General features: G+C 34.9%; 1 protein-coding gene across 7 annotated transcripts in view; it reads right to left on the bottom strand.

Annotated features, from left to right (window-relative positions):
• AP3B1 (adaptor related protein complex 3 subunit beta 1) overlaps positions 1-23,517 on the bottom strand; it is a 161,685-nt gene that overhangs the window by 61,362 nt on the left and 76,806 nt on the right. For 2 of the 7 annotated variants that reach the window (XM_055698841.1, XM_055698835.1), the window contains exons 14-20: positions 23,076-23,185; positions 13,626-13,802; positions 8,160-8,346; positions 7,082-7,212; positions 4,765-4,876; positions 3,257-3,413; positions 361-529 (exon numbers count right to left, since the gene is read on the bottom strand). In XM_055698841.1, coding sequence (XP_055554816.1) covers positions 361-529; positions 3,257-3,413; positions 4,765-4,876; positions 7,082-7,212; positions 8,160-8,346; positions 13,626-13,802; positions 23,076-23,185 — 1,043 coding nt within the window. The remainder of the gene's footprint in view (positions 1-360; positions 530-3,256; positions 3,414-4,764; positions 4,877-7,081; positions 7,213-8,159; positions 8,347-13,625; positions 13,803-23,075; positions 23,186-23,517) is intronic. The other 5 variants (XM_055698838.1, XM_055698836.1, XM_055698839.1 and 2 more) reach the window with 5 other exon arrangements.

The raw sequence follows: 23,517 nt of genomic DNA, 5'->3' as shown, positions 1-23,517 counted from the left end.
AATACAAGAATCATCCCATTTTTTGAACCAGCTGTGTACAATGCTTTCACCAGTTCAACAGTAACTTTAAAAAATAATTAGGTTCTCTTATTCTTCATCCATCTGGAGTAAAAATAAAACAGAAGTAAAACCAAAATATGCTTTCCTTTATAAAACATTCTTACATGCTTAAACTATCAAGCTACTTTTGGATTGGTCTTTTTATGAAAGGTCAAAAATCTTTTGCAGAAATTCTGGGTTTTTAGATATCTATAAAACCACTTCCCATCTCCATTTCCCACAGAAAGACACAAGTATAGATGGTTAGATCAATATTCCCCATATTCCATAGCGATTTTTTTTTTAAAAAAAACATTTTACCTTACTGGAGATAGCACTTACAGATTTTCCAGACACAGTGTCACTTTTGGAGTCTGATTCTGACTTCGAATCTGAAGAACTTTCTTTCGATGAAGTGGAGTCTGTATCAGAGGAACTGGATGTGCTTCTCTTTTTGGAGATCCCCTTTACTTTAATGTCCTCTGAATCACTACATATTAAAAAAATTTTTTTTTGAGACATGTAAAACCACCAAAGAAATCTGCTTAGGCAATATCCTATGTTAGCATTTCAAAATTTTATTAAATGAGTGTTAAGACAGTATTTCTTCATGATAAAAACCTTAGCTAATGTGGCAGAAGTAGTAGCTTATTATAGGGGTACAAAAAATTGTTCTATCACATTACATGATAAATGATCACATATAATCTAAACCAGCAAAACAGCCAAACAGAAATGTGAACATATTAAATACTAAAAATATTATTTGCATGCATCAAACTTGTGACATTTCAGAAAGAAGTCCAGATACCCTTTTATATAAAGACATTGTCAGACTATTCCACCTATGATTAACAGAATCTTGATGGGTTGTGAGATGTTTTTTCCAAAGTAATTTGCTTTAAAAAAAAAAGAATGAATGCATTAAATTCATTCCTTCATTAATTCTTCTAAACCAAACCACCTAGAATCTACAAATATTTCAACCCATTAAAGAGTTTATACACAAGAGCTATGACATTCTGACATTTTTGGTCATACTGAGTACCTTACAGAGATGCTGTTCTTCACACAGGAATGCTCTGCTCACCCTGGCAACGTTGCTCTATTAGCTACTAAATATTAAAATCTGTGTTGTTCACTTCTAATAATACTACTAATCAATTAGTAGATTACCCTTTCGTCTTGGGGGGAGTTACTACCTAGAAATATCACAGGAAATGAAAATTGTTTTTGAACAGTTATCATGGAGCAGATAAACTACTACTGCATATGAAAACCACACTCTGGGAAGTATAAAATGGTTGCCTGCAGATCCAGGAACAATCAGGTGCTTCATACACCACCTGATTCAGCTTCCTCCCCAAGACAATAAATTGGTTACTAAAGTGCTTGAAGGGTAACAAGGTCAGCAATAATTAAAAAAATGCAGACCACTCAACTATTAAGAGTCCCTTGGGACTCAAATTAAGTTGTTACACATTTTTGCTTAGCTTTAGGAGCAGTACAAAAGAATGCACTATGCTGCATTACTGTTTTGAGATAGCAAAATTTTTAGAAGGGAAAAATACAGAGAAGAGGAATTGAAAAATCTAACTTGAGAGGTAGGAAAATAATTAGGGCTATGCCTTCCTCCTCCCAAGAACTTCCCAGGACTGAACTGCTAAATTAAATTTAATAAAAATTATTAAAAATCAACATTAACATTTAAGCCATGCTAATAATGTCTACCCGTGTAACTGAAGTGGAAATCACAACCCCCCCATTTTAGTCAAAAGCATTTTTTCTGAAAGCAGCAAACTTGAAGCTTGCAAAGTTAAAAATGAAACAAAAGTACACTTCACAAAAAGAGTCTAATGTAGCATATCTGATTGTTAAAATCATGGTGAAAAAGTAGGTACCATCAAAATTATGTTTCTAACATGACAACATTTAAAAACCTGTTTGAGGTCAATGAGCTAAACATAAAAATTCAGTAGCATATACTGTTAAAGTTTCTTTTTTATGATGTGTAACACAGGTACTGACAATTATCTATACTTCCTTCGTTGCCATTGAACAGAAGTTGTAGTTGGATCAACAAATAAGTTATAGTGAACCCATTATAAATGAAGTAGGTTGTTTTTCAAGAATTTATCTTTCGCTTAACTTTAGAACTAGATTTGAAGATTAAAAATGTTGCTTTGTTGTACATCAGCCAGTTTTGATGGGTAATCACTGTTTACCTTATTGCTTAAAATTTCAGATGTTATTCTAATGAAAAGAATTTACTGGTAACTAGCTTTTCAACTTTGCGATGATGAAAAGCCTGTATTAATTTAACCTACAGATTTCATTTGTTCTGAACAGGAAAAACAATATAAATCACTTTTAAAATCATTAAATCCTGACTTAAATTAATAAAGTCATAATTAGGGCATTATGCTGTGTTTGTTATGGAAGTGGCAAGGCGAGCTGCTTTAATTACTGTCTGTAATAAAAGGAGCAGAGTGCGTACTGTGCCCCAATCAGCGCTGTCAGCCACGACTGAGCTGAGCTGCAAACTCATCAAGTGAGCTGGCAGCAGACTACAGAGTAAAGGGTGACCATGTCTGCAGAGGCCACTTGCTGACAGCAGTGGAAGAAACAGATTCATACAATCCAAGGTATTAGCCCCAATTACTCAACATTTTAATGATACTTTAATACATGATAATGCTGTTGATAATGGGCAATCTTAAAAAGCACTAACACTTAAATATCTTATGACCGTTTCCCTTCACAGCCCTTGCCTCTAATACTTGGATCATAATCTTTTTAATATAACATTATTTAGAAAAATCAATTGTCTTAGTTACATAATGGCAAAGTGTTGAAGGACTTAATTTTAACTCTCAGCAAAATTGCTGCAAAAGGTAATTAAGTGTTTCACACAACTCTTTGATCACTTATTCAGCCTCCCAAGGTTACATCAATTTTCAGAAAGCCACCCAAGATTTTACTGAAGTCAGAAATTAATTCCAAATATAAGAGTAGTCTGACTAATGAAAATATGAATCCAGTTCATACACTGAGTATTACTAGCATGCCCTGAAACAGGAGATATCACTCCTTGGCCAATACACGCCAAAAAAGCCTAATTAAATGCTCAGCAAACTGTTCATAGGAAGAGTATTTAACAGCTAGCATCATGAAAAATTAAAACCATACATACAAAAACATACAAGTATATACTTACCTTTCAGCAGCAGCTCTAGATGTTTTCTTTGCAGTACTTTCTTTGCTGTCTGATTCACTGTTACTTGATTCTTCACTGGAAGAATAACTCCCACTACTCTCATCACTGCTGGTTTCCTCTTTATCTTCCTTCTCACTTTCACTGCCAGACGCACTCTCTAGAAGTAAAAAAAACTCTTACACAAGTTTTTCTAAGTATCTTACATAATTAGTATTTTAGGAATGCAAGTTTGTTGTAAATAAAACAATGTTTTAGTATTTTAAGATCCAATTGCAAGCTTTAGCATTATTTACCCTGTGTCAAAAAAAGGCAAGAAAATCACTTTAAACAAAAAAATTTTGTGAACATTAGGAGAAAGACCTGTCCTCTTCAGCCTACAGTATTATACTTTATCAAACTGGAAAGCCCAATAATAAATCAATTTCATGTGGATTCTTCAGAATTACATAACCCTATCAGGAGTTGGAGAAGACCTCAAATTCTCTAATCTATACATTCACTTAATTGCAAGATTATCTTTTCAACCAATTGCTTAATTAGATAATCTGGTTTTGAATACTGATAATAATGATGATTTCATCACTGATTTAAACAAATTATTAATCTTCTAATTAATCATATAGTTACCAAATATTCAAATATCTGCAGTGAATATGTTCTTTTCCTTCTTCAGAGATCATTAATTTCAGTGATATAATTCTTAAGCACTTCTGCATATTTCCTCCGTTTAGGAACAAGAGGGAAGAAGCTCCATATTCAGATTTTAAGGTGCTCCTCCTCCATTCAACTAGATACTGGTAATTCCTTTAAATCTCTAATGCTAATGGTACATGTGAACTATATTAACATCTACTGAAACACCTGTCTTGCGGAACTGTCTATCTGGCATTAAGCAGGAAACTGGTCAAAAGAACCTTTGCTCACTGACCCTGATAGGCAGCTGTCAGTTACCTACTCCATCATCACCCCCTTTACAATAAATAGAAAATGTCAGGTAGAACTTGAGAACAAGACTATAACACAATTTACTGAATAAACACCATGAAAGACTACACAGTTAAACAAGTTTGGCCATTTCTCAGCAGAGCAGCACACGCTGTCAAAATAGTACTTCACCAGCAATGAATTCCAAAAGACGCTCAAAACTTACAGTTCTCAACAACCAAGCATATGGACACTATTCCTGCAAAAAGTTATGTGCCTTTAGTTTAAAACAGTTACAAACTCTCACTACTCTTACTAGACTGAAAGCAGGATGAAAATGGCATGCCAGCATTTTAAACTGGAAAACAAAGGAAAATCTAATTAATCAATAAACACACAAGCCAAATCTGTAAAATTCAGTTATTGCACAGCTACAAAGGATGTAACATTTTCCCCAATTTCCTGATTTTATACATAGCTCTGTCTTTTTTTGAAATTTTTTCTGATTCTTTTTAAGTAGTGGCCAGTTCTGAAGATACAGTTCTCCAGGCAGCAGAGATGCAAGTTGCTTTCCAAACACCTACCTGATGTACTGGTACTGGCAGACTCACCTTCCTCCTCTTCTGATTCAGAGTAGAACTTTCCAGTAGGTTTCTCTTTCTTTGGCTTACCTCGAATTCCAGTCCATTCCTTTGCCTGTAAATAAATTTCAACTTACATTTACTTTTACAACCAGCAATACAAAAATATATACACAATGGCAAAGAAAAACACTGGCAGTACTAGTATTAAGCAGTTTCTAAATAAATCCTCTAAGCAAGTCAGGAGAAACTACAAAAATTCTTTTCCTTTACACAAATAGGGGAACTACAAGTTTTGTACATACCTATAAAAGGTGAGATATATCTATTAGAGAGTCTAGAAAAAGATTTACTAAGGCAGATTAAAAGCATCAGTAACCATAAATAAATTTCTATGCCAAAAGGATCTGAAGTCTGAGAGTTTTATCTCTAGATCCAGCTGAGTTTAGCCTACAACTAGAATGAAGGGTAAATACGGCTAGTCACAACCTTTATCATCCCAAGTTTTAAGGGGAAAACAGATGTGGACATACCAGGCAGTACAAGTTCCAACAGCCACAGAGGAATTACATTTCACTTCCTTTGCAGTTCTCCAAATATAAGTAATTCTTACCACCAAGAGAACACCAGAACATACTTTGGCCAAACTTCTTTTCTTTTTGTATTCCCCTATACTACTAGAGAAGCAGAAGAAAAACTCAGGACAGGAAAAAAAAAATAGGCAGACAACTATATCAATAGAGTAACAGAGGTCTGCCTCAGTGACTGCTCTGATCTGTAGTAAGACCAACCATTGACAGAGCTTTAACAGTGACCTGCAATGATGTACAGCTCTGGAGACACACTGGCTTCCTCTTAAACACCAAAAGCTACTAAAGCTTTGTAACGCTCCACCTAGCAACTGGTGTTTTAAAAAGCCAATATTCTTTTAGATATAAATGACAATTCAATTATGGATTGCAGCTTAAAAACTCAGCTTCACTCACATACACTGTGTAGGCACATGCGATATTAGAAGAAACACAAAATTAATGGTAATGAGACACTATCCAAATAAAATACTTGCAAAAACACATGAGGAAAGGATTTTCTTGTTTGTTTTGAGGTTTAAATGGTTTGAGGGAGATGTTTTCTACTATGTTATAGATGGATGATACTTCATTTGATCAATTACCTGCAATACTTTTTGTTGTTATGGTCAAAGGCACCTCTACAAATTCTTTCGTTCTAACCCTATCATTTATAATACCCCGTTTGAGCTGCTTTCTTTCAGATTCTCCCCATAACAGCTTGCAGAAGTTTGTACACAAACTCTACTCTTCCTGAAATGTATGTAAGAAGGCAGACAAGTAATATTTAAAGTACTGAGGAGAAATACTTGTTCTACCACGTTGCTGTTCACTGTTTTCTGCAAGTCACACCTATTTTTTAGAATTTTCTCTACCCATTCTATGCCTAACATCTTATATGCAAATTAATTCATGTATGATTTACTGTAGAAGCTGGCTCATGACAAGGACCATGTGCTTTTCTGGCTATACCTGTTACAACGACATACCTCTGGGAGCACCATCAGCACACTGTATTCCAATACATTTATATTTCTGTTACTGTTCAATAGCTTTCACTGACATTTAGTAGGACTCTGGTATGTGACGCATAAATCACAACTCAGTACCAGAACATGATTTTGCCTCCGAGTTTACAATCCAGTAACAAAAAGCTATTGGTAGCAGAAGATGAGCCTGTAATGTCAACAAATGACTAGTCCACTAATAGATGACATTTTCCTATTATAAACTTTCCTAATTCTCTACAAATGATCTGAAATGTAAACCCTATTTCTTCCAAACGTTATGCTTCAAAACATACATGATTTCCCCTCTCAACACTGCTTTTTGTTTATATTACTATTTTTTTCTGTTTAGACATGGATTTGTACATGAACAACCTCCACTCACCTCCTACTTCGGTAGTCCACCTACACTCACCATTAACAGCAATTAACACACTGCAGCACAGCAAATATAAGATGTATGAAATCAATAGTGAGATGGAGGGGAAAAAAGCCCATTTAATCCATGAGCAAAGCAGAAGTGGCCTACAGCTGATCCACTTCCCTCATTGAAAAGAAAAGAGCAAGCATTGTGTACATTTCTAAATGTTCTGTTTCCAAGCTAAAATAAGCAATGCAGACGATCACATGCATCAACATTTTTTAGTACAGCATACAGATTTTGTTTAAATACGTGTATTTTAGGCTAATATTCCACACCGACGACTGCCTTCAGCAAAGTTACTTTTAATGATGCTGACGTACCACCTCGGCTATGTCGACATTTCTCACAGAGGGGTCAGGCGCCACCCCTGGCCAGTCAGACAGTTCCAGGTAGCCGGTGGCTCGGCTGTTCAGTGTGTGAGACAAAGTGCCAAGCTGGAAATGATCCCGGTCTATTAAAAAAAAAAAGGGGGGAGGGGAGAAATACACAAACACCATGAGCTTTACCACAAAGAGCAATCTTAATCAGGGCTAAAGGTAATTGCCATTGTATTACCTCAAATGTCATGGAATAAATATAAACTAGGAAGCTCTTCATAGGTCAAAAAACTGATTTCAGTCCATAGATTACAATAATCTCCCCCATAATGGTCAATAAAAAAGCTAATCAGTCAGTGTGTTTAGAGGTGTTGCTCTGAAATGTAGCTTCTCTAAAAATTACTTTACTGTGAATATTAAGAATGACAGCACAGTTAAACAATCCATATACATGTCTTGGCACAAACACATCCAGAATTTTAATAGTTTTTCTTCAAAATGGAGCTCCTTTTAGAGCTTCAAAACTAGGACTAAGTAAGTATGAAAATTAAAATTGCAAATCATCACAATAACAGAGAATTTTTAATTAAGATAACCTGATAACCTTTTAATTTGAGAAGACAGGCAATGGTTCAGGGAAAATGCACAAGAAAAATTATGACTTTGTAGAAAAATAATAAGAGCCTAATCTATGGAGATTCAATTTATTTCAGATTCATAAAACATTTGCAATACTCACATTAACAATCTTCTATTAAAGTCCAGAAAAAAAGACTAGAGCCATTTTCCTAAATTGAAGAACATTTTTCCTCAAAAGACACACCTTCTGTTATTTAAATCAAATTAAAATCCACATGAATAGAAATTGATCAGTTTGTCAGGATTTATCATCAGAGAAATGCACTGTGTTTGCACCATGCAAACCTTGCTTGCTGAAAAGCAAATAAGCAAAGCCAGTACCCTTGCATATTAATCATTTGTATTTGCTAAGTGACACAATTTGTAAGCATATTTGAAATACAATAGGCTGCCACGTTCCTTTATACAATGAACATTTACCAAATGATTTTGGCAGTTATACCTTTAAAAGGAGACTCAAGCAATGGGGCAGGTTTCTGTGCCAGAAATATTTTTTTGGCATATTTGCTTAAAGCGCCACTCTTCTCATTCGGAACAATAAGCTGCCTAATAAATCTTGTACGGTCTCTGATGTCGTAGCTTTGATCATACTTGCTGAGATTTAATATGTACTGGGTAAGCAATTTTGTCTGTGGAAAAAAACAGGACAAGAACAGAATACAAGTTATTTATGATTATTGATAACTCTGGATAAACATATTTAAAGAGGTAATAAAAATGAATGGTTATGTCAAACAAATGTTGTTCCACTGGGAATATGCATTTCTAAAGCTGCAAATGGAATTCTGCAGCCAAAGCACATGTCCTCTTCTGTATTGGGGAGGTGAATGCTGAGTACTGAGAAGCAGCCATGTGCTAGATTATTAAACTGCTGAAGTGGAAAGAAAGGCATCATTAAAAAAATAATCATATATGGCAAACCCGCTGAAGGGTCTACGTGAGGATAATGAATGTGGAAATACAACTAAAAACATGGCACTCAAAACTTAATCGGAAAAATATGCAGGACATCAAAACATCAGAGGGTATTAGGGGGCTGGCAAACTGCTTCTGCTGAGGTGTGTTTTATGAAGAGATACTGTCCCTGGCATAAGCAGTGTCTGCACTCTGACTGCACTCAGTTACTTTATCCTGAATTATGACCCATTAAAGCAGACACATGAATCACTGAACTGGATTACTGCAAATTATTTGCAGTGCATTTAGCTGTTACTTTTTCATAAAAGCAAGCTGCTGATGCCCTCTAAAAACCAGGATAAAAGACTTCTTCCATTTTTTTCTTGAAGCTTAAAGCCTCCACTAATATCAGTCATTTATTTATTTATGTAAGAGAGCAACTTATATTATCACAGCTTTTGACAGCATAATAGGACTTCCTAATTTGATGTCTGAGAACATTAACACGTATTAAATAATTTTAATAATTCAGTTAAATTTTTAAAACAAGCAAACAAAAATTAATCAGGGAGACTTTCTGAGTATCTTAGAAATAATGCAGTATAACCAGAACAATAGTGCTGAACAGACTTGTATCCATTAGATACATTTGAGAAAGTATGCCACTTTCTTTATATACAAGCAAACAGGAAAAAGAGCAAAAATGATTTACCATTATAGGGAAATAAATTTTTAAATTTCAACTCAGAATGGATGAATAACACAGGGTTAAATATGTATTATCAAGGAGGATTTATTTTCTTTATGTAAAGAAACAACCTAGCATATATATCTTGTTTATCATGCTATTGTTGTAACAATAACAATTTCAATCACGTGAGCACAGAAGTATGTTAAAAAAAAACCCAGTCAATTTTGTTATGTATAATTTGCTAAGAAAAGTTCAGTTTAATAGTTTCCACCCTGAGGATGAAAGTGATATTCCAGAGACATAAAATTACTTTTCCAGAATATTAACTCCTGTAAATGAAATGCACAATAAACAAAAAATGGTTTTAATTGTAACCATATACAATGCAATGTATGCAAGTATTTCACAAAATACCATATGATACTAAAGATTTGAAGAAATTAGTCATATTGCATTAGAATAATACTACAAGCATAGTTAAAAAAACCTTTCAGTGAAACATTTTTCATTTCTTTTTTCTCTCTGATACCCAAGAATGGTTCTGTGAAAAGATACTTTTTCTCCCAAGGTACTGTCTCCCCTCTGGGAAAATTAAAACTTTCCCATATGTATTTCACAGCTTATTGGCAGCTATCTCTATATCAGGGTATAAAATTTTAAACAACTGCATCAGACAGAACATACGTAATCTGCACTCATGCAGGACTTATGCTGTTCAATCTAAATGGAATTGGAAGGGAGGGTTCCCAGGTAGCATGAATTAAACTAAATGAGGGATACCTCCTGCAGCCTTTGCCATCACTTCTCCTCTGTAAAACAAAACAAGACTCCCTGCTGTCATGGCAGAAAGCTCAGCAGACGGATCATAAAACACAGTGGTCTTTGCTTGTGAATTGCTATCGGGATGGGAAAAGCTGAGGGCCTTGCTATCATGGTGGGCACTTTTTCAGTGAGCATTGATGGAATTAGATAAAGAGTTGATCCTGAAAGACTACATTTTCTTTAATGGGATCATTTTCTCCAAGATCCTCTCCCTTTTTCTCCTCCCTTTCCCCTAAAATATCTTTTTCATATTGTCCAATAGATAAAGATACCACAAATTTATATGGAAGAATGCTCCGTGTCTGTAAGAAATGTCCTTGCAAGCATCATATATAGTATAAATAGTTTTTCATGAAAACAGCCAGGTTTTTTTCTTGTCTTATGGCAACACAACCAAACAGGTAGCAAAGCTTTTCTACATGGAGGTAGCTAATAGAAACAATTAATTCTAATTAAAAACAAAAAATAAACTAATGAATACACATCAGCTTTTCTAACAAAGGAATATCCTTAAGAAGCTGAAAATTATTTGAGCAAGCATGTTAATTTGTGAAATATGACAGAAACTGCACACCATGACTGCTTCACAGAACAGTAAGACAAAGTATTCTGATATACAATACATTTATTATCGTATGCCAACATTGCCTGTTATCTGGACATGCTCATTATATAGGACTAATATAATTTCTTTTTATCACCACACTGTTAGAATCTATTACTATTTTTTGCACATTTTGGTTTGGCTAATATGAAAAGTATACTTCAAGTGAGTCGTCTGTGGCAACAGTTCTATTTAAGAATTTAATGTCTATCCAATATTAGCAGCAATTAACCTTTTGGTAGATAACCACTTGAAAAAATTCATAATACGAGCATCAACAACAGATGAGGTTCTACAAAGGGAGAGGAAGAGCTATCTATCCACTCTTTGATACCATTAGCTTGCAGTAATTCTTCAGATAGACAAGATAAGGTTACTGTGCTAATGACATACCTATTTACACACTAGGACTACTCAGGACTTTTCCTCATGGGACTCCTACTGTGTTACACAACTGAAACACATCAAAATCACCTTATTCTTCCTGCTATATGCAAGAAACAGCTAAAGCAATTAGATGACATTTTTTTCTGTGTAACACTTTCTCTTGTATTAACTCCATTTAGACAGCTACCTAGCACATTCATAAGGTTTTTTTTATATCCCTAAGTGACGAAAAAAGGAAGGCAGTTTACCAAACAACACAGACAACCAGAGGAAAACCTGTTCTTATTACATATTTATGCAGATAGGATTGAACCTGAAACTCTTCCTTAAATTATAAGGAGCCTTTGAAAATTCATGGGGTTATCACAGGATTTAAAGGACACTGGAAATCCTTATAAAAAGTCCTGACTCTTAAAAAGCATTTCTCAGAATGTGCTGCATTAAGTATTTGAACATATGCCTAAGGAAATTATCAGCAAATAAAATAACACATTTATAGAAAGGGGGAAAATTTCAGTATCTGATTTCCTCCAGAATTTTGTGCTTTTCTCCAAGTAAGATTTAACAGATGAGTTTTACCTGCCTTTCCTTACCTGGGGGAAAGAGCACTTTTAATCTGTTTGGTTCGTGTTGAGTCTTTCTCGGGTATCCTACACTACTTTTCAATCAAGTGACATTGTATCTTTGAGATTTTCACAACTCCATTGACTTTGGATGAAATTGATAAAGGATTCAAAAAAAGTATAATGTGGTGGGGTAGGACATGGAGGGAGAAAACACGGGGTGAGGAGAGATGGACAGACTGACAACAGAGCAGTCAAGTGTACCAGATTTACCTTAAAAGTTTGAAAAATCAGATTGAAAAACGGCTGGACTTTTTAAGAATTGAATTCATTCCAGCAAGAAATGTTTTAATACTGAGTGAGTACAGTTACTTCTGGGAATAAGGACGTAGATACAGGAAGAGTATTGCCAGCTCCTACAGGCAAAACCATCACATTCTAGTTTGAAAGGAGCTTTGAATCAAGGCAAGTCATCAACCTACGCTGTTAGAATTTTGTATATGAATAGCTTGACCACTTGTTTTTCCATAACCTAAAACTAAGAGGAAAAGACCCTTTGATGAAATTCATCATTTAGGAGGCATCTCAAGGAGACAGCTTCTTCTGCTTTAGTATCATTACTGTATTTGAATTAAAGGGTTATGCATAACTTACAATAATGGTTTAAAATGTATTAAGATGTGAAACTGGGAAAAAAAAGCATCGCAGAAATCATCATCTCCTTGTACGCAATGGATTTTTGTATGGTGTGGTTTGGAAATATTAGTGTAAAATTACAAAAATTATATGGAAAAGTAGTACATATTATGTTATGGGCCAAAAGGAGACAGCTTAGATATTGAAACCAATGTTTCTTTAGCTCAGTATTTCCATTAAGATGAACACTGACAGAAAGAAGTCACCTTTTGTTACTGCACCATTTTAGACTGTATAAGCAACAGGTAAGCATTCATTCTTATCTGAATGCATGGCAAGACAATTCATCTCCCGTGTGCCCTACAGAATAAAGTCTCAGACAGATCAAGTCTGCAGTTGGATATAGCTATCAATGAACAAGACAACACCACAGAGGTACAAGACCCTGTGCTGTCCAAGCTGTTGTAAACCAAATAGGTCTAGCAGCCCACGAAAGTGTATGCATCTCGGACAACATACTTCTACATTTTTTGATTTTATAATGTTTTAGAGAAATAATTGGAATGACAGTGAAAAATTAGTGTAAGATGCTACATCCCATAGCCAGAGTGTGACAAAGTTTATGGTGCTGTCATTGAGAAGAGTAAGGCAACTGCCACCTCTCACAGCTACTGTTTTCAGCTGCTTGGAGATCTAAGTTCACCTTTTTGTACTATTGTACAAAGTACTATTGTACTATTAGATTATCTTTGTTATTAGACATGATCAAAACTCACCCTCTCCACAAGGTAAAGTGAAACAGTAAGAAATACAGAAAAAGTGAAAGCAGTTACTATGTTAAAGATGAGCACTGATGAAAAGACATGACAAGGCCTTTTGCTGGCATCTCCTTTTAGAAATTCTGAACAAAAAATGAGAAACTTCTTGTTCAAATTGACAGTAATCCCTCAAAATTTCTGGTCTTAGATCCAGAAAAATGCAAATCACATTTGGAAAACCTCCTTTCTCATATCCTCATAATACAATTTACAAATCTCTTCTATTTATGTGAATTTAAAAAATCCAAAATTTCCCCAGTAAAAAGAGTGATCTCATCACTACATTCACTTTTACAATCCAGTGCATACTGAAAGACACATGGCCAGGTTTAGTCTGTTAGACTTCTTGAAAACTGATGTTCAACTTTTCTTCATAGAATAATAAGGACTAGTTTTGGTTACTTGCACAAAAGAAATCACTACTCATCTATACAGACTGTAAAAAACCTACTGTGACTCTAAGTATGTACACTTCTGAGTTTAAGCTTACCTGCTTTGAGTTAGTTAAATAGAGTTTTGCACCCAAATTTAAGATCTGCAGCTTTACAAGATCATCTTCGTTAGTGAAGCTCTTGGCTGTCTTTCTCAAAACATCAGGTGCGATCTTTGGGACTCGTTCACAGTACTCTCCAATGAGCCAGAGAATGCTGGCTCTGGCTACCGGAACCTAAGAAAACATTGGGCACTCTAAGTTAACACATTGACAAAGACTGCTTGTGTACTTGTATACATCTGTGTTCAGTAAAAAGTTAAAATACTGTTTAAAGACAATTGCCATGCAAGAAATACAGATAAAAATTAAATACTATTCAATACAGCCACTGTGGTAGATTCAATATTCATACAAATGTCAGATACAGACCCCGCCCCAAGAAACATCATTATGAGTTGACAAGACAAACAGAGAGGGTATGGAAAGAGAGGCACACAGAAGCAATCTGTTCATGTTCACAGTACAAGCTGGTGGCAGTTGGGAAGAGAATCCAAGCCTTCGAGGTGTGATTGGGAATTCTTGCCACCAGGTTATGCTAACCACCTCACTGAAACAGAACAGTGCTTTTCTGTGACCATATTCATACAGAAATGGTTTCCAACAATACAGCTTCCTTAAATCCCATCTACTTTAAAATCAAATTAATTTCTTTCAGACTAGTACTATCTTTCCTTCATTTTTATTTAAAATTTGGTGATAGTAAGATTCATATCTTTGCAAATGTCCAAGGCCAGTTGAACACAAAATTTCTGAGAGACAGGAGTTCAAAATTAGGGTTGTCAATTTCTGAATAGGACCTAGCCCCTTAACTAAAAACACTCTGACTGGAAACTTCACACAGGTCTTAATTGTTTTGAAGATACTTGACTCAAATAACTGGCAGTAGCAGTTTTCAGATAAACTCCCAGTGTACAGCACTGACTTCAAGAGCACAGTACAGTCACAGATGGAGGGGAAGCAAAACAGAAAAGCACAGAAGGAAACATAAGCTGATGCTCCACACCGTTTAGCTATAAGTAGTTAGGAATTAAATAATATACACACTCCCCTCAAAAGGTGAGCTAGTTTGTATTACCTAGTGGTCAAATTAAAAATTGTGTGTTACACACCTCCCTGAAAATATTCTCCTTCCTTGAGAGGAAGGAAGACAGTATGTAATGAGAAAATGATTGTAGGCAGAAGCATGTCTTGCATAGCATCTACAGACTCTGCTGTTCTCACGTTCTGTACAGACTCTTGTTCAACAGATGTTGAACTATTACAGAAAAAGCGTAACTGTTCCATCAAATGACACTGTATTTTAGAAAAAAGGAAAGCTTCCAACTGTAACTGCAATTTCAGCTAATTTAGCTGCTTTTGCTGAAAAAGTAAAAAACATTTGTACTAACACTTTCCATTACTCCCTACACTATACAGTGATCTTTTTCAATAAGCTTACACTTAACCCAGCATGAATTTTGCCTTTAGTAAGATACGCAGGAGAAACAAGCTTTAGAAATTCAACACTGTGGTTCTCAAAGCACTAATTCTTAGCATCTTTTATATATGTTTTAATTACTTTACTTTTCCAGCATATGTAGTTATTCATATATGAATAGCTATTTCTCTACCCTGTCTACACATAAAATTTCGAAGTACTGATTTCTAGTTACATTCATAAAAGTTAACAAATGCAAGCAAATGACCAAGGTTCAGGATAGCAATCCCCAAACTATGGTCCACAATCCCTAATAAATGGCCCACTAAACCGTAATAAAAAACCAGTAATTACGTTCACAAGAAATTTTAATGATTAATCACGCTTTACTGCTCCAAAAAGTCTGGGAACACCTTTGAAGGAAGTCAACTTGAAAATATCTTCCTCATACTTCACACTGTTGCAAATACATATTCCAACAGAAATACAAACAGGCATGTCATGGGGAAAACAGAGGATTGCCTCTGCTCAAAGAGAAAGCAACCAGATCATGTAAAGACAGAATATAAACATGGAGAAGATATTTAAGGTAGAGGTAACTATACTGAGAGTGGTATAATACAGGGATTTAACATACACAAATGCACTGATTGAGACACAGACTAACTTTTTGTGTGAACTGACAAAAAAATTAAACGGTTTTGGAACTTACAGTGTGAGAGAGGGGAACAAGCTACTGAATGACTGCTAAATATAAAAACTTTAAATGCAGTCAGAATATGCTTGCCTGTGCAATGGTAAGACTGATGTCATTACTGTACACTGATTTCAGAAGGGAAAGAGGTTATTTCTAATGTTCCAAAGGTTACACTGCATTAAGACCTCACTCCCAATCTATTATTTTAAATTGGGCTAAAGAATAGTAATTGAGTGGTACATTAAATTTTCCAGTATTGGAGCAGTTCAAGTTGCCTACTGTAGAGATAGGTACCTCTAAATAAGAATATATAGGCAACTTCAGATTTCAGTTATGCTAGATTTATTTTTCTAAAATATTTCATTACAGACTTGTTAAAATATTAGAATTCTACAAGAGATCACCAAGTACCACAGTTTGGGCAGCAGTCTGTTAGAAACATCCCTTTTTCTATTATTGACTTTTCATAAAGCAAAAATAGCTCACAGAGCAGACCAATGTCTGTAACGGTATTAATTATGAAAGACAAATATCACTATTGTACTTTTCCTAGTCAGGACTACACTTTAAAACCACAATGAAATATATTTAAATATATTTAAACAGTGTGCACTTAAGGACAGTGCTTTACTCTTTCAAGTTTTTTCCCAGTTAAAACGCAATTATTAATGAACTAGTCTTAGAATGTAAAATAAAGCCAATAAGTAAAGCCTAATTTGAAAAATAGTGACAACAGAAGACAGATGAAATTTCTCATGAGGATCTGCCTTTTAACAAGGTAGTTAGCTCCCTATGTAAATACAGTATGCATTAAACACAATTTTGTGCAACTAGAATCAACATCAATTAGAGAATTTTTGAATCAAACCCGGAGTGGAAGCCATTTTAATGAAAAGTGTATGTTGAACTGATGAACCCAATGTTTCTGTGTCACTGGATTCATATGGGGTCAAAATCACACAATATTTTCTGACTTCTTTTTCACTGTTCAAGTCTTCCAGCCGTCAACCATGTAATATCAAGTGCATGATCCTACAGCTGTTGTTTCCAGGCCATTCAAAACAGCAACCAAGAAACAAATCCACTTCTAGACCTTTATTGCCTTTTCCAGTAAGGCCTAAGTAGGGACCTTGAATTGATAAAAATGCAGGAAATAATACTTTCATTGTTCAGCCCTGCTCTGCATTATCCTCAAAGGCAAACAGGACTGTAAATTACTTTGCCTGATGTTTTATTCTGTATGCCCTGAGCAACTGGTTAAGTGCACTTTTTAAGCCTTAGTACCAGAAGGCAGTTTCTACTGCCATTTCAACCCATTACCTGTCTGGAGGAAAATAAATAAATGGTTAAAAAATAAAAAAAATAAAAAAATCACCAGCCAGACCCTCTCCCCTCAAAGTAAGACTCTGGTTACTTACAGCAGTCAGTGAAAGATATTATAAAGATTTTACAGATCACTCAAAGCAGCACAATTCAAAACCTGTTGTAGTTATGACAAAACATACTAGGCTAAAAATTGCCAATTCTGGTTACCCACATTTGGCACAAATGACACTCAAATTGCAAATGAGGTCTAATTTTCTGCAACCAGAATAAAATTTACATAGCTAGCAATTATTTTATCTGGAATGAGAAATAGAAAGAAGGATTAAGTTGATGTGAAATGTGAGTGACAGCAAGAAGAAAAGGTACACAAGAAAGAATGGGAGTAAAAACAAGTGTTGGCTTTTTGTCTTCAAATGGTAGATCTTCAAGGACTTCTCCATCATTTGAACGCCTGCACATAAATTTCCTTTAAAAAAGTATCTCCACTGATGACTGCCACCTCTTATATAGTGTACAGGTTTCATTTAAACTGTATTTTATTCAAGCTGAATATTTGTGTCAAGTTCAGTGTACAGTGTCCCTGGACACAATATCCCAAATCCCATGTATTCCTCTCAACTTCTAAAATATTACATAGATATGAAAGCAAGTAAAAAAATATATTAAATTATGAAATTTTTTCATTAAGGCATTACTTACATGAAGGTTTAAAAATAAATTATTGAAGCGTATCCTAGGGAAAATAATGGGGCTAGAATGTGAAACTTGCAGAACTGAAATACATATGAACATCACACCTTGTGATACCTTCCCAACATTGAGCAAAAGCAGAACGTAAAGAAAGCAAGCTGCCTCTGCTGTGAAGCAATAACCAGTATTTATGTAGGAACAGTGCAGAGGAACTTAAGTTTGTTATTGTTGGATGAGCAGCGCCAAAACCCCCCAGCCTAGTTAATAAGAATCCCAACTAAAACCAGTAATTAGTAATTCCTAATTTCTTCCATAGGTGACATGTTTTCCCCCACGTATTAAGCTCTTCAAAGTTACATGCATCTATCTTATTTTTCCTCTAACTTCGCAACTCCTTATCCCATCAAGAAGTGTTCCTCCTCATCTCTAGATCAGAAAACCCTGAATTCCGACTTCTCTCATTCTTACTCATATTCTAGAAGAAACTAGGAAGAAGTCTGTAATGAAAACCAAGGATGTCAGAATTCACCAGCTATCAACAGAAAAAAAACATGTCTTAGCAATACTATAAAAGTCTGGAGCAAAATCACACCAGAACTGTAAGATTCCCATCGCCCAAGAAGAAATCACTACGGGGTACAATGTACCGTCATAATTTTTTTTTCTAAAAATAAAGAGGCTGAAACTAATTTGGAGATTACTGCAGCTTGTTTATATGAGGAAATACAGAAATGTAAAACACCATTGAGACGTTCTTACTCAGAGCTTATTCTTGTTAGGTTGATTTACATCCATTCATTGCTAAAATGAATTAAGATAAATCAAAAGAGGCATCGTTCAAAGGTAAAGAAGTATCTTGTGTTAATCCAGTTTAATCAATGCAGTCTAACCAATCCACTTTAAAATTTAACTCAGATTAAATCTGCAACTATTTGCACTTAAGACAAATTCTGGACCACAGGTGTTTTGAAGGGAAGATTTTCTAAAAGAGTAGACTATATGACACGTATTTGACAAGAGAATATTCTAAAAGCTTTTGAAAAATCCCCACAACATCATCTTTGAAATGTCATCCCTTACAGGCTGGAAAGGCACTCTCATGAATAAAAAAAGGACTAGGTAACAGAAAAGCAAAACCCCAGTTACAATGGAAGGAAATCATCAGATGTCCCACAGTGACCTATAGGGGAAAACATGCTGTACAACAGATTTGCAAGTAACCTAGAAGAGGGCTATCCAGGGAGGAGACAGTCTGCTGACATAAAATTATTCAAGGTAATCTAAACTAAAACAGAGCCTCAACTGTTGAAGACAACTTATTAAAAATGATGCAGAAGTGATGCAGCTGGCCTGAAACATTAGAAATAGGACTTAAAAATTCTACACATACTGATGGACCCCCAACTATTTCTAGGGAATATTTGCAAAGAACTGTAGAATTGTTTAGTCAATGCTCTGCAGAACTCAAAAGGCAGACAGCACCAGGAAAGTGAGATCAAAAAGTACACAGCAAGTAATACTACATCACTGAGTAAAATTTCTCCTTTGCACTCTATTTATTGTGCAAATTTCTGGTGAGCCCACCTCAAAACCCACACAAGTATCAGGCAAGACAAAGAGAAGAGGGAAAGGCTGATGAGAGCTATGGAATATAAGGAGAGATTAGGAGTTTTACATTAGTAAGTGTGATGACGTGGACAGCAAACTCAAGCTTCCAGTCAGCACCTGAGAAATGTACATTGGAGGTGCAACACGATGAACTTGCCCTTACCTTTTAATTTTTCTCCCTTAAAGCACCAGTTTTTGGTGCTCCTGAAGGTAAGACTACTCTATTAAGAGGACTTTTGGACTCAGCCTTCAAGAGGTATCATCCTTCTTTCAACAGCCCTTTCCCACATGCATATTTTTGGAAGTCCTGTCACTCTTAACAATACACATAAAACTAATTAAGCCTACCTCAGGGTGAACACCTAGCACAAACTAGCACTGCTTAGATCTCTGGCCCACTACTTAGCAAGTCACTAAACTGTGAAGCATGATGATGTTATTAATACATTACCAGCCAAAAGTAAACATATTTGATTTAAAAAAAATGGAAGTTTAAAGAGACCAGTTATTCTCTTGTTTAATGTCTTCATAACACCATCAGATATGCATTTCTTAGTTACAACTCTTGCAATGTGTGTAGGAAAGGAGCTGGAATAGAGCTAGACAGAGCTGTACTATGCACAGATCTAGGTACTCAACAAATACCGGACACAAAAAAGATCTCATACATCTTTGTCTGGGCACACCTGTGATAAGTTTAAGGTACAAACAATAACATACAAAAACAAAGGAAGAAATTAAGCACCCTTTTCAGATATGTAAGAAACAATCAATTAAAGGGCAAACTGATATGGATCTAGTCCTAAATGTTACTGTAAATGACAATCACTAGTCTACTAGCTTTCAATTGAACTTCCTAATATTTCCCATAGTTGGTCAGATACATTTAGCTTACTATTCATCCTATCACTTTCTAAATGGCTTCCATAGGTGAAGAAGATGAAAACAAGAATGAGCAAATTTCAGATTGTATGACCTGAAAGAAACATTGCTACAACAGACTTTGAGGCATCTCATCATTGATAATTATTGTCTCAGGCTAACACAAATGAAATTTATAACAATATGAATGAAATAAATGCAGGCACCAACTCAAAAATTTATTCTATTCAGTTACACCAATTTTGTTTAGTTTAGTGCTACATGTTCCTCATTTACCTAAACTAAATCATGACAGAACCACCAAAAAGTTTGTTTTTACCTTATGTGCTTTTCTATTTAATTGTATTTAATTCTGTTCATGCTTTCAGTTGTGTTTTACATAGCATTAAATTAATTTCAACTCTAAGAAACACCAAAGAATTTCTTTGCCCACACTCTTCCAGCCTCCAGTTACTTTCAAGTTCATTCAACACCGTATCATTTGGCTGCTTCTCCTATGTCCAAATGCAAGAGTTCTTTAAAGATAGTGGTATGTTCTTGCATAGAGGAACAGGGTAAGTCCCTCAAGTTTCAACCCCAAATCAAAACTGAGCCCAGAAAAACCTTCCCCAACAGAAGAGGTCAGGGAGAAAAAAAAAAAATCTGTGTAAAATATGTGTGCACAAAAGTGTGTGTGTATGTATGTATATTGTATGTCAATGTAAATAAGGGTCAAGAATCCTTGCTTTGTGTCTCTCTCTTACAGTAGACAAAAATCAAGGCAACTGTGTCATGTCATCTCACAACCACTCTTGCCATATTAAGAACAGTGTTTAAAACACACATGCAGATCTCAGGAATTCCAGTAATGCTTTATTAAATGTTTAAATGTCAAACTCACATCCTCAGTAATTATATAATCCAAATACCACCTTCCTAAATGTGTAAAAATACACTTATCCTTTTCAGAAGTGTCTGAAGGGGTTTGGGGGTGGGCCTAGATGACCTTCAAAGGTCCCTTCCAACCCAAACCATTCTGTGATACAGTGATTCTGTGAAAGAAAGCATCCATGTTCAAATAAAACAGGTGCAAGTTATTTCAGGATAATGATATGGCATTCAAATTATAAATATGAACTTCTTCCAAATTTATTATTTAACCCAAAGTCCTAAACATACTGAGGAAGATAAATTTCTGTAGGTTATTATTAAAAAATTACAGGGAAAAAAGTAAAATAAGATGTACAGCAACTATCCTGGAGAGCCTACAGCATCATTATCACTGCTTCCTTCTTGAATAAGCACCATAATTCAGATTTTGATTCTGATTTTTAGCTTATTCCTGTAACTGCTCTGTTCCACAGACTGTTCTACTACTACTTACCATTTTCTGATACTTTGACCAACCTCATTACTGGAGAACAGGAGTACATCAAAATAGTTCAAGTACTACATGCCTCCCCCCCCCGCCTCCCCTTACTTCACTTGAAAAAGGATTTTCTTTTTTAAAAAATTAATCCCATATCCCTGTATTTAAAACTTGAAGTATTTACTCAGAAGTATTAATTGTAAAAAATAGCTACAAAACTCTTAAGTGTTAAACAGAATATTTAGAAAACAACTATTTTCTCTTATACAATACGTGGAAATAAGATGACAAACTAATTTGGTAAAGTGCCAGAAGATGTATATAATAAGATTATACACAGCTCATGAGATTGTAATTATCAATCAAAATATTGCACAGATTTTCTGGAAACACAGGTGATTGTTGTCAAATAGGTAATACATATTTGACATGCAATTAGCAGCAGTGTCTTATGGCCTCTTTTGGTTCTGGATACGATCAATCCAGTAGAACTGTATTTTCTTTACATCTGTTAAGTAGTCTGACCATCAACTTTTAGCGATCAAAAGACTTATTTGTTTAATCTGTTTAGTGAGTATGAATGGAAAAGACCACATTTCCCTTTTCCTTTAATATTCCGAACTTTGCCAAATTCAACTATGGAAATTAGAAGATTCAATGATTTATAAACTATTTACTTCTCCATCATCAATAAATGTGTAATTATATGAAACTGAACAGTCCTATTTATAGCATCTACAGAAAAATAATTATTGGCAGATTAAAATCTGTCACCTTTAGGGTATGATGCAATAGGTCGCTAATGGTCTTCAGCCCTACACTATAATTTAGGACAGACTACTAAATGTTTTATCAATAACTGGGACTGTGAGGAGAATCTGGCAAGTAAATATTGACATACCTAAATGTCAATTTAACCTAAGGATAGATAATAGGCCATAATGCAAATATTACTTTTAAAAATGCCACGAACTCTTACATACTCAGAAGATAAAAATGTCACTTAAAGAAACACTGCAACACTCACATTGGCATGTCTGGTATCATGGAAAGGTCAGGTGATTTAGGGCTAGGAAAAAAGATTCAGCATAAACTTCTTCAAACCCAAGCCCAGATCAGTAAGACAACAGGCTGAAAATCCTCAAGTTAAGTACTGCTTTGCCCTTATTTATATTTCAGCATACCCAGTCCATATTCTAAACCTGCTGTTCATCTTCGCGCCATGGTACTAGCAATACTCAACGTTTCCAGGGATGTCTTTCAAATAGCTTCCCAGATCTAAGGCACAAAATGATGCCATCTGATAGCTTCTATTTCCTCTTCATTAAGATAATGAAAAATTGTATTTTATGTAAAAAAAAATATTATGTAGTATTTCTCTAATAGATCTATTTCCATTTATGGCCCTAATTCAAAGGAGATGGTGTGATTTTTATCAGTGAACAAGGAAAATAAAAGACACTGTGCACAAATACTCACCGTGATGTTATCCAAGAGTTTGGCCATATGCTTAATAATTTCACCATGGTTTGCTGGCTGTGTTTGCAGCAGTTTCTTAATGACAACAACACTTTCAGCAACTACAATTTCTGTTTTAAACAAAACAAATGATTAGTTTAAAAATCATTTATGCAAATGCAAAAGCAACAAATTATTGATTGTAAAAGATGTTATTAGCTTTCAAAATATGCTTTGTAGAACTGAATTCTGTTTACTTAGTAACAAAGATATAAACCCCTCCAATAAATAATAGAAGTTCAGCTTCCAGAATCAACTTAAAAGCAGCAAAAAGATGACCGAGGAATTTTCTACATGTAAAAATATCATCCTCTTACATACTTTTTTTGAAATTGCCTTTTAGTAATGCTGCACTTTGTATTTTTCATTTTCAAATTGAGGAACAGCATGAAAAAACATCTGC

The sequence above is a fragment of the Falco cherrug genome, chromosome Z, assembly GCF_023634085.1.
Source record: "Falco cherrug isolate bFalChe1 chromosome Z, bFalChe1.pri, whole genome shotgun sequence".
Classification (NCBI taxonomy): Eukaryota; Metazoa; Chordata; class Aves; order Falconiformes; family Falconidae; genus Falco; species Falco cherrug.
This window is presented reverse-complemented; position numbering and strand designations above follow the sequence as displayed.